This window comes from Protomyctophum bolini (assembly GCF_963924005.1).
Source record: "Protomyctophum bolini genome assembly, chromosome: 3".
NCBI lineage: Eukaryota > Metazoa > Chordata > Actinopteri > Myctophiformes > Myctophidae > Protomyctophum > Protomyctophum bolini.
In genome coordinates, this window is record NC_137864.1 from 30,256,074 (window position 1) to 30,279,091 (window position 23,018).

Below are 23,018 nucleotides of genomic sequence, written 5' to 3' on the forward strand. Positions count from 1 at the left end.
TCACTAATTATTTTAAACTTAACTTAACTTAATTCATCAATTTAATTCATATTACACATGGTACACTACTCTGACAGTGTAGCCTAATAAAGGGGTCATATATTCAGCTTGATTTTTTTATATATTAGTTTTTAACCAATATGAGTTATTTCCACTAGGGCTGCGAATCTTTAGGTGTCCCACGATTCGATTCGATTCCGATTCTTGGGGTGACGATTCGATTCAAAAACGATCTTTTCGATTTTTCCGATTCTCGATTCAAAAAAGATTTTTTTCGATTCTAAAGCAGTTTATTTTATTTTATTAAAAACAATTAAATAGAATTTTAGCATGATCTACTCCAGTCTTCTGGCATGAAAGCAGAGTACATTTAGTAAAAAGCTTGTATAATTGTAAAGGTTTTATCAACTGAATGATTTAAACACACAAAGGTTAAATCCAAGAGTGTCTCATGTATTTAGCTTGCACAAATTTGAACCAGTACAAAAGTTACAAAATCTCTTCTCACTCAATACCAGAACAATACATTAGTATTAAAACAGGTGTAAAATAAATACAATTGGCAGGCTTAGCTTAGCTGGTAGTAAATGCACTATGCAGAAACCCAGGCCATAATGCATTGCATGCACAGGTACATTTGTGAAAATGAGAATCGATTCTGAATCGGACAGCATTAGAATCGCGATTCTAACTCGAATCGATTTTTTTTGACAGGCCTAATTTCCACCTCCTATCATAACCAATTTATATTGTAGGTTGACTATGCTTAGATGCCTATTTTTTTTATTGTTTTTTTATAATGTGTTTTATTTGTATTGACAGTACAGTACAGTACAAGTAGTACTACAGTAGCATACATAGTTGCACCGCTCAGTTCACACAGGTGTGATTTTTGCTACTAGTCCTACAAATTTGGTCCAAAACTCACACAAACGTTTTTAAGCAACCCGGCCTGGCGGAGACCTGTGCTCTGAGGAGAAACATTTCTAGTTATTATTATCATATTCATATCAATGCATACATGTCACTTAACCTGCACATTTCAGATGGCTTTTACTAACAGCAGAATGTTACATTTCCTGAGAAATTCCCCGTTAATTTTCCTCATAGACTTTTCAAAAAGTATAACGACGTTTACACCGCGGACAAAGCCAACTCGATTTGTGACAAATCATGACAGTAAACACAATGTTTTGGGCCGAACAATTTGTAAGAAGAAAAACATGGCAGGATACAACACTTTTTGTTTTGTTTTTCTTCTTACAAATTATTTGATCAGCGAAAAACATTGTGTTTATTGTCATGATGTGTCACAACTCGAGTTTGGCGAGTAATCGTCTTTAAATAAATACTTTTTGAAAAGTCTATGAGAAAAATTTATGAGGAATTCAATTCTGGTTCTAGCGTTGTCATGAAAGGAGGTGGGACTGAGACTTCAAGGCAGCAACACGTCACTCTTCCACAGGCTATAGACTGTAAGGCTATGAAGCAATATAGAACTGGGCATAATGGGCAACGAATAAGGGATCTATTAAAGGCAATGTAGTGCAGAACATGCTCAGATGCCCTCTAGGCCGAACACAGAAGCCTGTGAACATAGACATTCCATGCATAGATGTGCCACGCAATGGTAGGCCTCAGGGCTCAGGCCTCACTGCCTCAGGAATGAGGCCTGGTATGGTAGGCCTCAGGCCTCCGGTCTACCATTCTGAAATTTAATTTAATAATATTTGGACTGCTGGACCGCTAGTATAGGCTCTCTTAAGAGAGCCTATAGTCCGAATATATATATATTTTTTTTAAGAGTAAAGAGAGTCTCTTACTCTTACTCTTAAAAAATATATATATATTCGGGAAACCCAGCCAATGGCTTGGGGCAAGGTGATTGGTTTAATTATTGTAACGGCCAAACACCTATGCATAATGTAACGAGTAACGGAGGTGTTTTAGGGATTTAGACAGGTATCCAGAATACCAACTTTAGTGGGGGAACACCCCTTCCCCACTGCTAAATCCCCAAAAAGTGTATTTAGAAAGATCGAACAAAAATGTAGCCCTATACTAGTCATATAATTTGAACACAGGCAGAAATGTAAATCTATGTACTACTTTGTAGTGACTGGATCGTCATAGCAATACGTACTGTATAAGGCTTGTTGGAGAGGTGTGGAATGTGACAAGATGAGAAGGACCTTGCTGTCTTGTCAAACCAAGTAGCTAATTAGCTGGAGAGTGACCTAGCTCTGGGGGTCTATTTTCGTCCATGCTTTTTACTATTTTGAAAATAAGTTTTGAATAGTTCAACTAGCCGATCTACATTGACACGTTGTGAGTTTGTAGATTGCCTATTTTAACTATTCAAAAATGTTTTTCAAATAGTAAAAAAGGCAAAGTAAGGTGTTTAGCATGGACGTAAATAGAGCCCCCTGGTGTATAAACAGAGCCTTTCTAGTAAGCATATAAGGAACTCCTTATGTGGTAAAGTTTATTTTTAGATGGCTACTGTATGGCTAGTCATTTTGACATATGTGACATCACAGGTCCACCTGACGGCCGGCTGGCCAGCCAGTCCTCTGGTTGGAGCTTGTTTCTTTCCTTTAGAAAATATTTGCAATGATGTATCTGTCAGTTAACAGTTTATGAAGAAACCCATGTAGGCAATAAGATGCAAATAGAGCAGGCAGAGCCAAATACTGCCAATGATGATCATAGTACATAAATCACATTATATCTTTCGAGCGATCAATCTTTCGTTTTGCTTCTGCTATATGCAAGGAATCTCGGGAAAGCTTGCCAATGCAATCCAATCACACATCACCATTGCCTCCCATTGCCTCCATGTTGCCTTCAGTTGAGATACAGGCGCCTCAGAGCCGGAAGAGGCCTTTATATGTCTATGTAGTGACTGCTTAAAACAGGTGTGTCCAAACCTTTTTCATATTAGAAAATATTAAAACACCCAAGGGCCAACTACATCTCCTCCACTGACATAATGTGCCTTCGGACTTTAACAAAGTTATAGTTATATAACAATTAACAAAGTTATATAACAAAGTTAAGTCACATACTGTACATATGCATTTCATTTAAATTATTTTATGTAACTATCATCAATATTTAATATCAATGGTATTTTGTTAGGAATGCTGTGAACAAAACACGCCTTAGTCACTTGCTGATTAAACTGGAGACTGGAATCGAACATCACGCCTAGGTTACGAGCTACACCTTTAACGTTATTGGACAGGTTGCGGTCGAGGAAAAATGTTTGGTCATACCTCCAGCAGGGACCCTTTGTCTGTTTGTCACTGCACAAATAAGCCTCCTGCTTGAAAAAAACGTTCAAAAACTTTTCATAAACAAACAAAAATTGACAATTCTGCCTAACCCTAACACTACTGCTTAATTGTGCCTCATTGCCTATGTCCTCCGCGGGAAGCGAACGCAGCTCGTACATATTTGGGTTTTGGACGTATAGCTGCTTTGGGGACTCCTTATATGGTTATGGCTGAGTCATGGTGACGTAGCTCCATATATGGGCACAAAAGCGAGACAGACAGTGTGTTCGCAATCAGAATGCTGGCAGAACATGATTTAAAGTCAACTGTTTGACTTAAGGGCAGAAGGCATAAATGGCTTTTAATGTACAAGCATTCCATAGGCTGAGAACATAGGCAATAAGGCAGGATGAATTAGCATTGTAAGGAGAGTAGAATTAGGCACATATGAATCAATTCATATAAACATGACTTAGGCTAATTGTATTTTTGACTTCAAAAAAGTATTTATTTTCCTACAGTAAGTCAAATTTAAATTTCTTCTTTCCTGAAAACCTTTGAGGCAAACGCTCAAAAAAGCTATGAGGCAAACGACATGCAATATATGTAATTTAAGCCCACAGTTGAAGTAAGGCAATGTGATGTGATGGTTATACCAATAACCTGGGCTATCTTTAGAAATGCCTTGCACTTAAACCTATACATTTCACACTTTCACTGAAGTGAAATTTCTGTCACTGGAGTGAGCAATTAGTTCAGTGAGTGTTTTACAGACCCACTGCTCTTAATAGCTGTTTAAGGTGTGACGGCTGGAGAGCAAGGGGTCATGCACACGTGTGTGTGTGTGTGTGTGTGTGTGTGTGTGTGTGTGTGTGTGTGTGTGTGTGTGTGTGTGTGTGTGTACTTTATGTTGTGTACACATTATGTTGTGTACACATTTCCAGCCAGACACTCTGCCATGGGAGGTGGACGCTTTTCAGACAGGGCATTAGTGCCACAGAACAATAAGGCATCCAATTAACACACTGAAGAGGGAGGAGGGGGTATTCTGGGAATGTCCGTTCCTGCATTCATCCAGAATCACTGAAATGTTGAAGCACAGGTTGTACCTGTAAAAGACCCCCCCCCCCGCCCCTGTCCATCTACCACACCTCACCGTGTCTACATTCTGAAGGTGTGTGTCTGTGTGTGTGTGTGTGTGTGTGTGTGTGTGACAGAGAGAAGCCACATTCTTCCGTTATCTGCCATCATCATCCTCCGCCCCAGCCCAACCCACTTTTTTGTGCGTGCAAGGTATATAACGTGGGTCTCTGAGTGTGATGCTGTCCACTGCTCATCTAACAGGCTACTTGCTCTCTCCTGCCATCCTTCTAGATCCTCTCACCATGTCTTTCAGCAGCAGATCCTATGGCCAGCGCACCCTCAGTGTGTACGGGGGAGCGGGAGGACGCGGGACCCGCATCTCCTCTTCCCAGGCGCCCCTTGCTTTCGGCTCTCAGACCTCGTCCACAGGAGGCTTCAACCTGGCCGACGGCCTGGACCTTCACGTTGGCGCCAACGAGAAGGCCACCCTGATCAACCTGAACGACCGCCTGGCCTCCTACCTGGAGAAGGTGCGCTCCCTGGAGAAGGAGAACGAGAAGCTGGACAAGCAGATCAGAGAGTGGTACCAGAATAAGACCGTCATCAGCCACGACTACTCAGCCTACTTCGTCACCATCGATGACCTGAAGGACAAGGTGTGTGTGTGTGTGTGTGTGTGTGTGTGTGTGTGTGTGTGTGTGTGTGTGTGTGTGTGTGTGTGTGTGTGTGTGTGTGTGTGTGTGTGTGTGTGTGTGTGTGTGTGTGTGTGTGTGTGTGTGTGTGTGTGTGTGTGTGTGTGTGTGTGTGTGTGTGTGTGTGTGTGTGTGTGTGTGTGTGTGTGTGTGTGTGTGTGCGCGTATGAATGGAGACCAGTCTCAGTAGTTTGACCAGTTTGTTTCTAGAGGAAGTGTGGAAAGAGAAGAGACCAGTTATTCTTCTTTATCCTGTTCCCTGCACGTTCGGTACACGCTACCAGCCATATAGCAATTCAAATGTTATGTTTACAAAAGGTTTCTACACCCCAAAACCAAATGCCCAAAGGGCCACTTTGAACACTTTCTTATTTGTTAAGAAGAATAGTTTCACGCGTTTTCATCCTGGAACATTTCGTCATTGCAATTCTAATTCTGCTTCTGCTGCTTCAAGTACCCAGTCATTACTTAATAAATCTATCACCCTGAGCTCATGTGTTCCTGTCTCATAGTTGTCATGCAAGGCTACGCTGCATTCCATCTGTGCATGTGTCAACTATCTGAAAAATCATCATGTAGATGTACGTAGCTACTGTATACCCCCATCAGTGGCTGAGACACCTTGTACCACTGACTGGAGTAGATGGAAAAAATCAATTGCATTTTGTCCATCTACCCCCTGCTTTTAGCCTGTCCTATTCTAACACTAGCAGAGAAGACACAGAAAGGATAGGATGCTTGTTGTACATACAGTCAGAGGTATTATCTTCTTAACCAATGGCTGAAACATTCTTCATCCTTTGCCTTTCTTCTCTCCTCAGATCCGTTTGGCCTCTAGGATCAATGCCAAAACCATTCTGGACATTGACAACGCCAAACTGGCTGCTGATGACTTCAAGATGAAGTGAGTGACGTGGGTGTATGTCAAAGGGTGTTGTCATTTTGTGCGACTCGAGTAAAGATATCGAGGCCCATTCATGTCTATAAGCGAGTGCCAGTTGTGTGGAACTTCACATCTGCATCGGTGTGAAATCATACGTATCTGTCAGCTTCTAAGTTCTAATCTTAACAACAAACCACAACCTTTCACTTTTGCCCTCTCAACCCTTCTGAAAGTGTCATGAAAAAGCCAGTGTCACATCTCTGATGAGAGGTGTCCCATTTTCTGCAGGAGAATGTATGAAGAATGTCATGTAAATGTGTTCTCCAGGTATGAGAATGAGATGGCCATGAGGATGGCTGTGGATGCAGACATCAATGGGCTGAGGAAGGTTCTCGATGACATGAACCTGGCCCGTATGGACCTGGAGAACCAATATGAAGGCCTGAAGGACGAGCTTATTATGCTCAAGAGGAACCATCAAGAGGTAAGCAGACGTCTTTGAAGTCTCTTCATTCAACATGTACATGTACCAACATGTACTATTTATAAAGCCCCCTCACCTCAGCTGACAACTCCTACATACAGACTCCCAGAACCACACCCATGCTTTCTACAGTAAGTGGCATGTTGAAAGTATGTGTCTACAACAGAATGGTGTAGGATTAGTCTTTTATTCATAGCACCATGGTAAACACCATCCATCTTCCTAAAACCTAAGCAGAGCAGGTATTCATCGGATGACAGTTATAGGTCCCCATTTTTCAGGCTTTACCGATGTGCTCTCATTTGTGTGGGTGCAAGCTTACCTTTCTACACCTCTAAACTCTAGAGTTTAGAGGTGTGGCCTGTTCACATGAGAATGGCTAACATTTTACAGAAAAACAGTATACAGTATGGACACTGACAAAGGCTGGATAGCCGAAATGTTTTCCCTTTGTTACCTAAAGACATGGAGATGAAATAACAATAATAGTGCGACTCATATGTTATCATTTTTACATTTACATTTTAGGCATTTGGCCTGACACTTTTGTCCAGAATAGCCTAACTTAGATCACCAAATTACAAGAAACAAGTGCATAGCACAATTAGATTAGACTTAAATGAACACTCCAGGTTTTACTTTGTATGGAGCACAATGAGCAGAGCAACAATGACCTTCAGATCAGGATGCATGGTGTAATATTACAGCCTCTTAATGTGAGAAACCTCTGGTTGACCTCTGCTCATGTCACTCTGGGGATTAATTTATGGACAATGTTTTGATAAAAACAACATTGTCTCTCTTCCCTCTTCCTTCACTCCACACTTCCACATATTATACTTTTTCCCCATTAGGTCATAGCTGCCCTTGGGTGGCACACACATGCGCACACGCACGCACGCACACCCACCTGTACCAGCAACTGTTTTTAAAGTGGTAATTTCAATAAACTACAATTTAAGCTTGGGTTCTTGCCTTGTTTTGCCCCGTGCAGGAGCTGGCCATGATGAGGAGTCAGATGCAAGGCCAGGTGAATGTGGAGGTGGACGCCCGACCCTCTGCGGACCTGAACCAGACCATGTCTGAGATTAGAGAGCACTACGAAGGGGCCATCACCAAGAACCGCAGGGAGCTGGAGACCTGGTATCAGACCAAGGTATTATTTTGTTTTAGATGTATCTAAAATAGTACAAATATATTTTGTCCCAAAAACATCTTTCTTTGGGTCATTTTTGTAAATGTTGAAATATATTATTTGTTTACTTTGTGATGCAAAGACGGATTTAATTTGTAATATTGTGGGTGTTTTCTTGCGTTTTCAGATTACAGCTGTGGAGAAGGATGTGAGCATGTGCTCTACCACTCTGGTGGAGACTCGCACAGAGATGAAGGAATTGAAGAGCACCCTCCAGAGGCTCCAGATTGAACTGCAGTCACACATAAGCATGGTATGTCATAAAGAGAAAACACTACTCTGCCTACAGTACTACTACTACTGCTTGCAATACATTTAAGCATTACTATCAGTACTCATTCATATTTATCCATTACAATGTCATCATTCATTTAAAAATGTATTTACTAAATAATTATAATAGTATGCCATTAGATAATACTAGTAAAGACTAATTTGTTGTGGTTTAGTTCCATGTGTGAACCAATAGTCACATTGTGATTTGGCAATAATGATTGATTGATTGATTTATTGGTTGGTCGATTGATCAATTGATTGATTGACAGATAGTTTTAGTTGACTTTCATTAGGTTGCACAGTGCTTAACCAAAGTGTGGTGAACCATCACAACACACTGGACACTCACCCTCCACCCTCTACCAACAGAAAGGATCACTGGAAGAGACGCTGATGGAGACACAGATGCGCTATGCCAACCAACTGGCAGGGCATCAGGCCATGGTGACCAGCCTGGAGGAGCAGCTGTCACAGCTCCACGCCAACATCGCCGGCAACAAACAGGACTACGATATGCTGCTGGACCTCAAGACACGGCTGGAGAGGGAGATTGCAGAGTACAGGAGGCTGCTGGATGGAGAAGATGAGAGGTGAGGAGGGCATAGTGGAGCTTAGAGGTTAGAGGAGAGAGAGAGAGAGAGAGAGATAGAGGGAGTAAGAGATAGCAGTCAGTCACTGAGTGCAGATTATTTTATTAGAATTTGAAAGTGAAATGAAAAACAAATAAATACTAACTTTTTTTTGCTTCTTCTCCCTCATCAACAGCACAAAGCAAGGTAAGAAACATTTCCCCTCTGAAATTTCCCCAAGAACGTTCTAACATATGTCTACATTAGTTACATATATTTTTTAGATGCTCAATATTGTTGTTTGTTGTTTGTTTTGTTTTGTAGTGGTTACGAAGACCATCACCGTGGTTCAGACAGTTATCGATGGAAGGGTGGTGGAGAGCAGCCAGACAGTGGACGTGGATGTGGATGAGATCTCAGACTAAATTGAAGTCGACATCATCAATAATCAATAAAGATCATGCAATGAAATCAGACTATACTGTGTGGTGTTAACTCCTTTATGAGCCTGTTGTATAATCGAATGACAGGCAGTGGGGGAAAACCTATACCTGAAAGCCATACTTGAGTGACAGTAGATCACACATTACCAGTGTAACAAGTAATAGCAGCTGTTAAAATTATCACAGATGAAAGTGTTGAATAACAGTGTTCAAATTAACAACTAGAAAAGTGTGCTCTGCCTGCCAGGCCTGGTTGCCTAATGCCTACCCAGCTGCAGGGCTATATGTCAGTCATGGGGTGCAGGAGTTTTTATAGTATGCTCCATAGCATACTATAATTGTGTGTGTGTGTGTGTGTGTGTGTGTGTGTGTGTGTGTGTGTGTCTGTGTGTGTGTGTGCGTGCGTGCGTGCGCTTGCGCGTGTGCATGTGTGTGTTTTCACACACATTCCCTCGAGGGCAGAGGCCACGGAAATATTCTGTCGTGGTTGGCTAAGACTGACTATTTTCTCCTGAAGTGCACATGAAGGTATTATCTTTTCTGATGCAAGTTGTCCCTGGTGAGCACCAGACGAGCCCTTCTATGGTGGCTGAAGTATGTGCATTACTGTGCAGTTATAGGTAAAATCACGAATCGGCCTGTTAGCGCCACCATGAGGCCTTTTTTAAGCTTTGGCAGATAAAGGCTTTGAGAAAAGTATATTCAAAGAGCATATCACTGATCTACAGATACTCAGTCAGATGTATAAATTGAACGTTGACTGATTAAAAGTCCTTGACCTTTGTGGGATTACAGTCACATACTGAGGAGGTGCCTCTTCTTGAAGGCACGAACACTACTTGATTTCCCCAACAACCGCAGGGGGAAAGCTGTTTCATATTGTTATAGCAGACTAAGCAGAGTGGAGAAAGCTCCTATCAAGGCATTTGGTGTTTGACTTGGGGGTTTCCAGGGCATGGCTTGGTAGTACCCTCCGGGTGATTCGACGTGGGGTGTGAGCTTTGGCACACCTGCTTAAATTGAGAGTGAGACCCACTGGACAGCTGGGAGGTTGATTTCTTTCTCGGCCTAGTGGGAATGTGTGTGCACTGTGCACAATTTCATGGATAGATGAGGAAATAAGATAAACTAATTAATTGCTAAATAAACAAATAAAAATATTGAGAACTATAAATAGGCCTATAGAAAGAAATAAGAAGTATATAGAAGTAAGAAATATACAGCATATATTTATTTGTCTATATAGGTGCATATATTTATTTATTTTTCAAATCAACCTGCACTTTTATTTCTACATTTATTTCTTTATTGCATTTATTTTGAAATATGACAGCACTGGCCCTCCACCTCCATGTACTGTACTGTGCTGTGAAACTTTACTTTGCACGCACATGGTATTCCGAGAAAGAACTTCCACCCCAAATTGTCCTGTTACATACTTCCCTGTTCCAGTGTTCTGCCTTGGACTCCTCATGTGTGTTTTTGGGCTTCTAAGAGGTATTTGTGTTTTGCATAGCTTATAACTTTTGGACTTCTGGTTTATGCTATTGAAAGTATTTTCATTTTTTGGCATTTAGCATTTTGTTCCTGAAGTTTTGCATTTTTTGGAATTCCTAATTTACTCCTTGCATTTCCCTATTTTTGTTGTAAACTATTTTCTGCCTTAATAAATAAGTTAATTTGATACATTTTCTGCTTTTGTCTCTGCAATTGGGTTCTGCATTCCTGGTACCGTAACAATACTACATATCTAAAAACGACGATTACCCACATAAAAAACCCAGGAAAGTGTTTTTTGTCTCCCAAACATCATTAAAATAAGCTCTGGTTGCAAAAGGGGTGAAGTTGCCGTTTAATGTGTTGAATCATTAAAGCTGCTATAAGCAATATGTTAAATGTAATTACTTTTTTATTTTTTGGTATTCAGACTGCCAGACAATATTTTGTCTGACACATCTTGGGGCCACAATCTGAATTCAAAGATTTTCCTAGCTTTGTCATTGGTCGATTTGCCTGTCTACTTCCTGATTGGTCAGTCATTTTGACCGGGTTCTTTTTTTTTCTCTGACCAATGACAAAGCTTCTAGGAACATCTTTGACTGCAGATTGTGACCCCTAGATGTATCGCAGAGACTAAATCATTTTTGGGAGTGTTTTACTCATTGCTGGCTGTCTGAATAAAATAAAAATCATCAGATATTATTGCTTATAGCAGCTTTAATCACAATTTGTGACAATATTAAAGTAAAATATTGGTGACACAGACCTGTCAGTGACTGTTCCAAAATGTCATCCTGTAGGCCGACAACTAAATGTTTTTTTCCCCCCCTGTCATTTCAGAACGTGAAGCTGACAAGGCGACGTCGGTATTGAAGGTACAAACTCTGCTGTTGCCACTGCTGGGTGCTGTTAGTGAAGGTTAGTAATGAACCTTTTGATTCCTGCTGCTTGTGTAAGTGGGCTACATGCTACCATATAGGTTGTCATTCGCACCGTGTATCGTTTCACGACAATTGTGTACAATGCCACTCTACATCACATGCCACTATGGGCTATGTGATTTATGTACATCATTTACGGGTAAAGCTTTCACGTCACATCACATTATGTACGGTATGTTCTATTCTAGTGTTTCTGTACTGTTTTCTGTGTCGAGTTATTAGAGTTTTTTTTTTTCTCTTTTAATAAAAAAAAGTATTTTATTTATTTCTCCTTGCCTATCTATTGCCCTAGTTCTTCACTAGTGGACTGTGTGTACAAATGTGATGTGGCGGTATGTGACTTATGTCCGGTATCATTATGGTAGCATGTAGCCTGCTTAACACTGTTTACAGCCTTCTATGCTGTAGATCTGTCCAAACTAACAGGAAGAAAATTATGGCAGATTTTTTTCCTTGGTTAGTTTGTTTTGTTTAGTGCTGATATTGAAGGTAAGTGGGCGTAGTTTATTATCTTTGGATGTCGGCAGAAACCTTGTATCTCCATAGTTCAACCTTCTTTTGTAAATTTAATTTCTTTACTTGGTCATGCTACAGTGACACACACTAAAGTAGCAAATAGCTGATCTACAAGCTCACAATGCAAAGATCATTGTGAGCATTGTGAGCACTTTGCAGCACTTTATGAGCACGACAAAATAAAATATTTTCTTAGTTTATGTCTGAGGAGTCATTTGTGGAGTGAGTCTTCTTCTGTATTTCAATTGTATATTGACATAATCATGGCTATAATTTATAGTCTGTTATGATTGAAATTGTTGGAATGTTGCTTTTTCATGTCGTATGAAATCATGGCTTCAAATTGATGTATTGGTTGTTCAGTTTGGCCCACCAGTTTTGTAGATATGGCTTATAGAGTAATGTCTTACAGAAAACAGAGATGAGAAAAGGGGCTTGAAAGGATCACTTCTGTGGTCTCTAGCATTACATGTAGCTACATGTTTAAGCATTTATTTCATACTAGCCCTTACCCGTTGTGAGATATTTGCCCCCCTCTTGTGGCCACAGGGGGGCATTGCCCGTGTGGTGATGTAAAAACAATATTTGTACAGTAAATATGACAGTTGCGTCTGTAAAAAGTAGCCTAGCCGGTTTCTGGGAGCGTGCAGGTTTTTTTTGGCATGGAGAGATGTGTGCTAATAGTGTGGCTCGGTCGGAGATAGACCACGAATAAACTGCTGTAAACGGCTGTTTTAAATTCATTATTAATCATTAATGTGTCAAAACTGGGAGTGATTGGTGCAGTCAATGATGAGAGAACGCGCTGTCAGTGACATTCAGACATTCAGACAGACATTCAGACATTCGCTGAATTATAGTATGATATGATTTACATCGATTTCAGCTCTGACACTTATTTCAGACATGCTCTAGTATGTGAATAGTTTGCCTGTGCTATTGACTCATTTTGAAGAAGTTTTCCTCTTCTGGTGAAAAGCTGGAATTTGTGCAATGGCAGTCTCTCAGTCTGGTCACATGTGTGTGTATATATATATATTTTTTGCTCCTGATTCCAATCATTTGAAAATGACGATTGGCCCTGATTTCTGATCGGGACAAAATCTAGAGGGCAATGCCAAACGGTGAGGACGCAAAGCCCACAACTATTGGCCAATGAGTGGCCCTATAGCACTCAACTGAAAATGCTAAACTTTTGCCAAATTCCAATACCGCAACTTTCTCACTCCCTTCGCGTCCTCCACTCGCTCCTTAGCTCCGCCCCAGCGAGGAGAAGAGGATTCGATGTGAGGACAGAATGGATTTGCCTCTAGAATTGGAATGTACTACGCTGTCATTTCAAAGCGACGGCACATTTCTGCAATCACTTAGTTTACGTTGCCAAAGCAAAAGTGGTGGAACAGTGTCACACAGCTGGAACTCCAAACCCAGAGCCGTACAGTGACTACAGCCTACTCATCATTTTGTGCATGTAACCGAGGCCAATGTGTATGCCTGTATCTGTATGGTAACATGTGCAAGGCTATTTATTCCTGAAATAGTGAAAAAGTGCCAGGATGCGCAAACTTATATATTGGGGTATATGATTGTGAAGGGAATTCCTAACCAGCCCGCATTCAAACATCCTTGGAGCTCGCTTGGTAATGTATAGTTGGCCCTTGGGTGTTTTAATAATTTCTAATTTGAAAAAGGTTTGGACACCCCTGACCTAGTACCAAACAGATACGTGGAGCAGACATACTTGCACGGCTCCACTGCAGGCGCACGTTTCCACAGCAGTGGCTCCCAAATGTGTTTTCGTGTCAAGGACCCCCAAATCAACATTTATTAAGCCACGGACCCCCCATTTGAAAACGTATGCCAGTGACCCCGATAAGGGGAGAATTTTAGCACTGATTCCGAAACATATTAATTTCATGGACCCCCAGTTTCACACGCATTACGCTACGGATCCCTGATGTAATGGCATTTCCATCTCTGGTACCCCAATTCATATTGTAAAACCACTGTAAATTTAACTCTGAGAGTGTACAAATGGAACCAAATGGACCCGTTAGACTGTGTCAGACCCCATAAGGGTCCATTCGGTTCCTAACTATCTCAAATTGAGCTAGGTACCGCCTGGAACTCCCTCAACCTAAAGTACCCTAGGGGTCCCCGGACCCCACTTTGGGAACCCATGTTCCACTGGACCCAGACCCTGCACTCACAGTCAGGCTCACAGACCGGCTAGATAGCTTTCACTTGTGTCATCATTACTAGGTTTGTGTGATTCATTCACATCATTGCTTCAGTCAAGCAGGGCTGGCTGAGTTGAACTATATATGTCCGTCATGTCAATGGTTGTATGTCACATAGGAGGACTCATGTTTCAGGATAATTCTTTTCTTATTTTCTTCCTTGAAGCAATTTGGCAATGTTCACACATTTTTTTGTAATGTATTTCATAAGAAATACAGAACTAGATAGTAGGCATTTATGATCTAATACTATAATAATGCCAATTAAGTTACAGTATAGTAATGACCATACAGTATGTGTAATTGTGTATGGTTGGTCATTCACCATACTGTAACTTAATTGGAAGATCATAAATGCCTATACTATCTTGTTCTGTATTTCTTATGAAATACATTACAAAAGAAAAGTGTGAACATTGCCAAATTGCTTCAGGAAGCAGAATTCTTATCATATTTTATGAGGCAGCTCAATACCAGTTTGATAAGAAAATAATTACCCGAAGCATGCTTCCTTGAAGCAATCTTGGCAATGTTAACACTTTCTATTAAAACACATGCATTTTAAGAAATACAGATTACTCCAGTAATTGCATATTTTGTCCCCAAAAGTCTTACTTTGCATTTTCAACATTAGCAGTCCCCCCTCCCCTATTCTGTTTATTTTCCAAGTGTTGATATTTTAAGTAGATTCTTTTGACGTGGAATATAGCTTCTTCCCTATGCACAACTTGCAGCGGACAATAATGTTCATCTCGTCTCGATCGCGGACATACTCAAAATAATGCGAATACTTCCAAGTATTGAATGTTATGACGCTTTGGTGTGCCGGGGTCTCTGTCTCCTCCACCTCCTCCATGCTTAGTTTGTTTATGTCTCTTCTCTCTAACAGTGCAGTCTAACCTTAGAGTATATATGAATAGAGAAGGCACCCAGAGGAAACCCTGAGGCGAAATGGACATAGTGGCCGAATTTGTCATTGCAGCTCGAGCCAGCGCTGCTCCGTTGACTATCATTGCGCACGTTCATGTGATTGGGGCCATGACACGTGAACGAATGTTTCATACGTGAACGCGCACAAACGGCACAATGATAGTCAACGGCAGCGCGTTCATGTGTTTGAGGCAAATCCATCCCAGAATGCACTCTGTTCTTACCAGGGAGGAGTTAAATCGCCTCATGCGCTTTTCAGCAACTTAATGCAAGTGGATGGGAGGAGAACTCGGGTGTCTTCTCTATTCATATATACTCTATGAGTCTAACGAGTTACACACACTAGTTTAGGTTGTTGTTCTGTGTTCCGGGCGGTTTAAGGCCTGCCCTTCTGCATTCGATACTTCACACACATGTACCGACGAGTGTGCATCGTATCCGCTCTAGAGTCTAGATCTAGAGCGGATCAGCAGTCTGCAAAGCAACTTGACCCCTATCCAGTCTACCATTATAAATAAACACTCAAACCCACAGTTCCACCAAGGCTCGTGAAAATAGTAATGATATTACTTTTGGAAAAAAGTAAATGTAATATTATTACTCAAAATGTGAAAGTAACTAGTTAAGTTACATATTACTGGAAAAAAGTAATATTACTGAAAGTAGTATATTAGTTAAGTTACTTGCCAACACTGGCCATTTTTGAGTGGCGCTAGCCCCTCCTATTCCCAGCTTTGTTTTTTTGTGTGAACACAAACACGATGATTTGATTGGCTGATCACCCCATAGCGATGATTTGATTGGCTGAGCAAAGTACATATTGAGGATAAAAAGTGAGGGCAGAAAAGTGAAGACGCCAAAAGTGATTGGCTGAATGACATTTGTGCTGATTTGATTGGATGAGCACAGAACGTGATGAAAGATGATGTATGATGATAAGAGCGCTCATCATTTCACATGAGTATGATTGTTGTTGGCAGTCAGAGTAAAATGATAATATGGCTCGCACATTTGATTTATGTTAACCCAGGGCTCTTATGACACATTCCTGATGTGAGCGTGAGAGCATAATTCAGTGAATCAAATCACCGTAGGCTCCATAAAACCCCCCTGTTGGACTGATGCCAGTATGTTGCAACTTTAACCTTCATCTTTTTATGTGAGATTGAGCCTACTCAAGCAGGGCAAATCAATTCAGCTCCATTCACACAAACCTTACCATACAGGTAGTCCTGTGGAGGGTTTTCTGAAATCAATTCAGAACTAATGGCAAATTAAACACTTTTCCAAACTCTGATATGTAATTAATTCTCCTCCTCCACCTTCCACTGCACTGGTTTCTAACAGGTACTGTAGGTCTATTGTGAGTATTAGCTATAGTCCAGGCAGGACAGAACCTGAGCTACTACCATCATATAAACCACAGCCTAAACCAGATCGAGGTTCGATGTAGCTAGCTCATGTGACTTAATTACATCGACCCCCCCACCCCCCAATCCCCGCCCACTATTATTTACTGCATAATTTTCTGATTACAGTAACTTGATAGATCATACTTCACACTTGACATCAGAAACCTTCAGACTGTGTGTGTGTGTGACTGTGGTATGCAATGGGAGTCATCGACAAAGAAGACAAAGATGGGGACAAGATGGGTTATGTCATCAAAACCGAGAGCCTCTTTATTGCTTTCATATGGGTGCATGCCATGTGAGTTCACAGTGTGGGATGCAGATGTCATTGCAAGCTTCTTTTCCTCGTCTCTCTGGGAGGGTGACCCTGTCCATGGTGCTCCCTGTGCCGCCGTGCCACAGCTCAGTCTATGGTGGAGCTGGTGCTGGAGCTGGTGACCTCGCCGTCCACCACTTCCTGTGTGACGATGATCACCTTTTGAGTTCTGGTGGTGGTGGAGCTGGAACTGGAGACACTGTAGTGAAATGTGTGTGTGGGGGGGGGGGTATTACTGTCAAAAAGTTGTCAAAACATTGCTTTTTCATCTCTGTCTGAACAGACATGTCGGGACATTCTGAAAAGGTTTGTGTTTAGAGTTTCAGGTCTTTACAGTTAAGCCTGGTTTATTCTTCATCCAATGTCACTCGCCTAAAATCACTCAGCTGTCATGAGACGAAGCATTAATTAGCTTTGACTCTTTTTAAATGTTTATTTTTGTGGCTTTTGCCTTTATTTAATATTTTTTATGGAGGGACAGACAGTAGGCTGACAGGAAATGGGGAGAGAGATGGGGGGATGACATGCAATAAAGGCCTTCGGGATCGGGAGTCGAACCCACGGCACACTGCCAGACTGGATTGCCAGCCAAGGTGCCTGGACCGCTGAGCTTTTACTCTTTCCTGTCTTTTAACACTCCTTTCCCTCCATCCCTTCCCATCCCACCTTCCATTCATCCCCAAACCCTCTTGTTTTTTTTCTTCCTTTCCTCTTCCCTTTCTCCCTTTGCCCTTCCTCACCTGGACTCTCCATCCAGCAGTCTCCTGTACTCTGCGATCTCCATCTCCAGCCTGGTCTTGATGTCGAGCAGCATTTTGTACTCCTGTCCCTGGCGTTCCATATCGTTGCGCATCTGCACTAGCTGTCCCTCCATGCTGGTCACCTGATTCTGGAGGCTCGAGAGCTGCATGGAGTAGCGGCCTTCAGTTTCTGCTATTGTGCCCTCCATGGACGCTTTCTGTTGGTGCAGAGTAAAACAAGAGGAGAGATAAGAGAGAGACAAATCACTTTTCACTTCCTTGTATTCTAGTGGCTATCCCACTGTCAGTCTCAACAAATAAAGCACTACTGTAACTGTACCAGATTAAAGTAAAGAGCTTTGATTTGCAAATTAATTCTATTGCTAAGGTTATCTTTATGAAGCTCAAAATCAATCTAAGTGGACCTCAGCATTACAAGTGCTCTTGTTGTAAAAACCTTGCCCAAAATATAAATTGTTCTTAGTCTAACCATGCTGAGCTGTGACTGCAGTTCAATCTCCAGGCTTTGTAGTGTGCGGCGGATTTCAGTCACTTCAGACTTGGAGGTACAGAGGACCTCTGTGCTGACAGCCACCTCCTTATTGATACCTTCTACCTGTGGAGAAAACTTGAGTGAATAACCAGACCACGGCAACAATTTGGAGAAAAGATGACTTTCTTATCGTTACAAATCCTATAACAGCATAACTGCATGTGTATCCTCTGGATTATACACTATGCAAATATATGGTTACCCTCGACCATCCTCGTGATAGGATTCTTGCCTAGCTTCCTACAGTTCTTACTTTGGACTGGTGCCATTGCTCCAATTTTTTCATGTTCTTGGCGGACTCAGCCTCGTACTGTTCCCTGATCTCAGCCATGACCATGGACAGATCTTGTTGTGGAGTGGCATCCACCTCAACGTTGATCTGACCACTCATCTGAGTCCTCAGAGCAGCCAACTCCTATTGGAAAAAAAGGACAACATTTGGTGAGTGATGGGATGTATTGATGTTGTATAACATACAGTTGGGACATTTCAAGCTCACTAAAATACTAGTAATGAAAGACTTCTATTCCTATGTCATTCTTTGACACTGCAATGAAACAACCATTTAGAGACCCAACAGTAACACTAATTTGGTTACGGTTCTGTTATCCGCACCCACCTCCTCGTGATTCTTCTTGAGGAAGATGAGCTCCTCCCTCAGGCCCTCGATCTGCATCTCCAGGTCTGACCTGGCAAGGGTCAGTTCATCCAGCAGTCTCTTCAGCCCAGCAATGTCTGACTCCACTGACTGACGCATGGCCAGCTCATTCTCATACCTGTCAAGAGAAAGACGTCAAAGACAGGAGCTAAGCAATCAGTGCAACCACCAAGGCCCTCCAGGAAGATTTAAAAACATTTGTGTGTCTGTTTTTCCACCACTCTCCTGAGGAGGGATGCTTACTTGGTTCTGAAGTCGTCTGCAGCCAGTTTTGCATTGTCGATGGACAGATAGATGCCTGCGTTGCCGCAGGTGGCATCCTGAATCTGGTGAAGAAATGGAAAATGAAGGATTCAGTTAAGAAAACAGGCAGAACCCTAATGACACATAATAAATTGTATATAATTGCTTCACACTGCAAAGTTACTGACCACAGTGTCAGCTGTACTTCACACTCCTATAGCATCTTTCACAATCACTCACAGGTTGCCTAGACAATCATGTTGCATCATGCACTCTAGGCCCTAGAGTGCAATGCAACATGATTTACATTGCATTATGCATAATAACGCACACTCTTAGGACCAAACCGGTGCAGTGAGTTGTTTTATGCATACCATTTAAAAGAGCTACAGCGTGCTTTTGCAGTCATCACATGAAAAGGTCACATGTATCATATATAAAGTATGCAGTGCACAATGCATTAATGAATGCAGGATAGAAAGCAATGCATGCTTTGAAGTAATCATTGGCACATAATAAAACGGTTCTACCATAGAATACTCGCCAAGACATTGCAAAGCAAATGATACCTTATCAGTTCAGGTGTTATGATGTAGATTGTGTGATGTCATACCTTTCCCTGCAACTCTGCGATGATTAGTTGGAAGGCTGTGTTGTCACGGGCATTGGGGGAGGTCTTACTCTCCAGGAACTGCCGGATCTTCAACTCCAGCTCTGCGTTGGCCTTCTCCAGGGTGCGCACCTTGTCCAGGTAGATGGCCAGGCGGTCGTTCAAGTTGTGCATTGTGGCTTTCTCATTGGCCGAAACGTGCATGTCCACACAACCATCAGCCATACCGTAGCCACCACCTCCGTAGCCACCACCTCCACCTCCACCCCCACCTCCACCCAAGCCAAAACGTCCACCTGCAGAGCTGCTGGATGAGGAGGTGGAGATGCGTGTTCCGTAGCCTCCTGAACCACCATACACACTGCTTGCACGGCCGGCCGTGATGCGACCACCACCTCCGCCGCCACCCATCATGGACATGCGAGAGCCGCCACCCATGCCGCCACCCATGCTGCTGCCGAGCCGCATGGAGCCACTGGAGCTGTGCATATAAGACATTATTGAGGCTTTTGCTGTGAGAAACAGAGAGAGAGATGGAGGAAGGAGCTTCGGTTCTGGCCTTTCTGTCCTGGAGACGTGCACAGTCCTGCCTCTGTTGCCCTTTTATACATGCAACAAGGTAGGTGGTGGTGGAGAGAGGCTAGGGGAGGAGACAGGAGGGGAGGGGTGGATGGAGGAGAGGCAATCAAGGGAGGAGATGCGTATAGAGGTAGAGAGAGGTGGTTGCAGCGGCTGAGTGTTGCGGAGCTGTACAAGAGGTGGAGGGGTGGATGAGAGAGAGGTGGAGTATAGAAGGACTGGGTAGGGCCCTTCAGGGAGAAGTGGTGAGAGGGGAGAGTATGGATATCTGTTTGTAATTGGGGCAGGGCTCCTCCACCCACTGCACTGCCTCCCGTTGTGTGGTGGAGTGGTGGAAAAGGAATTGAGAAAGTGTGCACATTGGGAAAATAATAAATATAACTTCAGGAGTATGCCTAAAATTGACTTAACACTAAACTAAACTGAAGATGCATCAAATGATCAACACGCTTTCTTTACTCTCACACCCCGGGCATCTCTTTGAAAGAGACACGCCTGTTACTGTTTATAGCCTCCAGTACGATAAGTCAAGCAGTCAAGTCAGACAATGTCCTGACAGCTGAGTTATTTGATTTCAATTGCAGCCATAATTAATGTGCAAGGCTGACATGCAGTGTTTGCGTGTGTGTGTGTGTGTGTGTGTGTGTTGTGCTGCCCTGACAACAACCTTTAGGCAGATACTATGAAATTTAAACAGTACGTATTGTACTCACCCTGCCAACCCACATTCCTCCCCAGACGAACCTCTCTGTCTTTTATTTCACTCTCGGTTATCTTTCAGGGCATCTTTCATGCTCCTGTAATACAGTGGGTATCATTTCACTTGTGATGGATGATTGCACATCTGCAATGTTTGTATATTGCTCCTTTTGTTTGCCGTAGAATAGTAACCATAGGGTGAAGAACGGAACAAAATAAATGTGGAAATTTGACTCAAATAGAAAAGACAAAGTGACAAAGATGCAAAGACGACACGTGATCTTTCATGATTCCTGCATTGTTTCTGCATGATGTTCACTCAGATGTAACCGCACAATGGTTTATGACCTGACTGGCAGTGTTCAAGCCTGGGCATTGTGGAGCTTGGATAGCTCACTACAGATGTGATTGCTGTGCTGCCTATTTTTCTCCTGGCATCATCCTACTTTGGTGTTGGCACATGCATGAACAAGAACAAGCTCTCTCTTGTTTGCCTCTTTTCCATTTTACCAGAGTACTTCTGTGAGACTTTTTACGATGTCCCTGAGGATTTCCAAACATTATTGTTTCTAAGTTTTGTATGTGGAAAAGCTGACTTACTTACATTTAAATGTCAAGGCATTTAGACAATGCCCCATGTTCTCCATATGTTAATGAAAGGAACAATTGTTGCATTATTGTGACGTTTTGCAGACATAACTATTACTATACTGTATAGTTTGACTTAAAATAAATGTGATCCTGCACCAAAACGCACGCACGCACGCACGCACACACACAGAGGCTCAGGAGGTAGAGCAGGTCGTCCAATGATCCATGGGTCGGCGGTTCGAATCCCGGCTCCTCCTGTCTACATGTCGAAGTGTCCTTGGGCAAGACACTGAACCCCAAATTGCTCCCGATGTGCTGGTTGGTACCTTGCATGGCTTCCGCCGCAATCGGTGTGTGAATGGGTGAATGTAATGCACTATGTAAAGCGCCTTGGATAAAGGCGCTATATAAATGCACCATTTACACACACACACACACACACACACACAGCTTTGAATCATACAAACCAGATGATGCACTCATTCCTCAAAAGTCATGTGTATGTTCCCTTTCATGCTGAGTTTGCATGCTTTCATCACTCCTGTGCTAACTAGCCATAAATTATGTCCAGGATGTTGATTGGTTTGCAGCACCATGGCCTCTCACCAGGACACTAAACAGTTTGAGTTATTTTTTGGGAACGTATATTTTCACACTTGCACATGCAGTCTAGCAGTTGTATTTCCCACCTATTTTATGCATGACATGCCCATGCAAGTTTCTAGAAATGCTTAAAACATATTATGATAAAAAAAAAGCAGAAAGCAGGGTTCAGATGTTCATTTCAGATCAATTGTATCTGGGCGTTGTCCCTGTATAGCCTGCAAGTAAACCACAGTGCTTTTTAGGGTGACACATGTTGGTTTAGTTTATTTATACAAGGTGAATTGGTTTCAATATTTTTTTCAAAAAGGTGCAGCCTTTGACAGTCATGTCACTGTGTGAGAGGTTTCTGACACCCATGTGACACATGAGAAATAGCATGAGAGATGATTGCACAAGGCCACAGGCATCTGTTTTCAATAGCTTATTGGCAAAGATTTCAATCACTTAGACTGTTGGTCAAAATGTTGACACATCTTTTTGTCAGACGTGTTTACTAAGGGCATTCAGTTAGCTTACATTTGGCCTAGTTGAACATTTTGTATTAAAAGTCTGATGAAGGCTGAATGGCAGAAACCTATTTGGCCCTTTTCTGTATGCATATACCGTAGCCTAGGCTATATAGTATGCATGAATGTACATGATTTGAACTGACTGAAAATATTTTACTTGCACAGTGTCCAGGATGGAGCTCAACATCATACAGATCCTACTCGTTTTCATGCACAGATTATTTCACAGGCGTGCAGCAAGGCTTTATTACAAATACCTGAACACCTGAATTGCAAGCTAGCCAGAGGGGGCAAAAGAATCCTAAGCTACTTTCCATTTCCTAGAGCTGAAACATTTGCACAGTAACTCTGCAGCAGACTTATAGCTGGGCTTCAAAAGTTGTTTGTTCAAATGAATCCTACTAAATGGTAAATGAGTGAAGTGAAGTATTACTCTGAGAAGTCCTTAATTCTATGGACCACCAGACTTTCG

The 23,018-nt window shown here is 42.1% G+C and overlaps 2 protein-coding genes across 3 annotated transcripts; one reads left to right on the forward strand and one right to left on the reverse strand.

Moving 5' to 3' along the window:
• Positions 1-4,596: 4,596 nt before the first annotated feature.
• On the forward strand, positions 4,597-8,936 carry krt98 (keratin 98). 2 transcript variants are annotated; one of them, XM_080760225.1, is made up of 8 exons: positions 4,597-5,017; positions 5,875-5,957; positions 6,264-6,420; positions 7,415-7,576; positions 7,743-7,868; positions 8,261-8,481; positions 8,657-8,667; positions 8,785-8,936. In XM_080760225.1, exons 1-8 carry the CDS (start codon positions 4,598-4,600, stop codon positions 8,883-8,885), a joined length of 1,281 nt encoding a protein of 426 aa, XP_080616351.1. In that variant the 5' UTR covers position 4,597; the 3' UTR covers positions 8,886-8,936. The 2 variants fall into 2 exon arrangements, with proteins under 2 accessions (XP_080616351.1, XP_080616352.1); XM_080760226.1 differs by lacking the exon at positions 8,657-8,667.
• A 7,750-nt stretch (positions 8,937-16,686) lies between these two features.
• LOC308313229 (keratin, type I cytoskeletal 50 kDa-like) lies at positions 16,687-20,180 on the reverse strand. Its single transcript, XM_080760223.1, has 7 exons — positions 19,566-20,180; positions 18,953-19,035; positions 18,671-18,827; positions 18,305-18,466; positions 17,989-18,114; positions 17,499-17,716; positions 16,687-16,957 (listed from the first exon to the last, which is right to left on the reverse strand). Exons 1-7 carry the CDS (start codon positions 20,058-20,060, stop codon positions 16,846-16,848), a joined length of 1,353 nt encoding a protein of 450 aa, XP_080616349.1. The 5' UTR covers positions 20,061-20,180; the 3' UTR covers positions 16,687-16,845.
• Between the last annotated feature and the right edge of the window lie 2,838 nt (positions 20,181-23,018).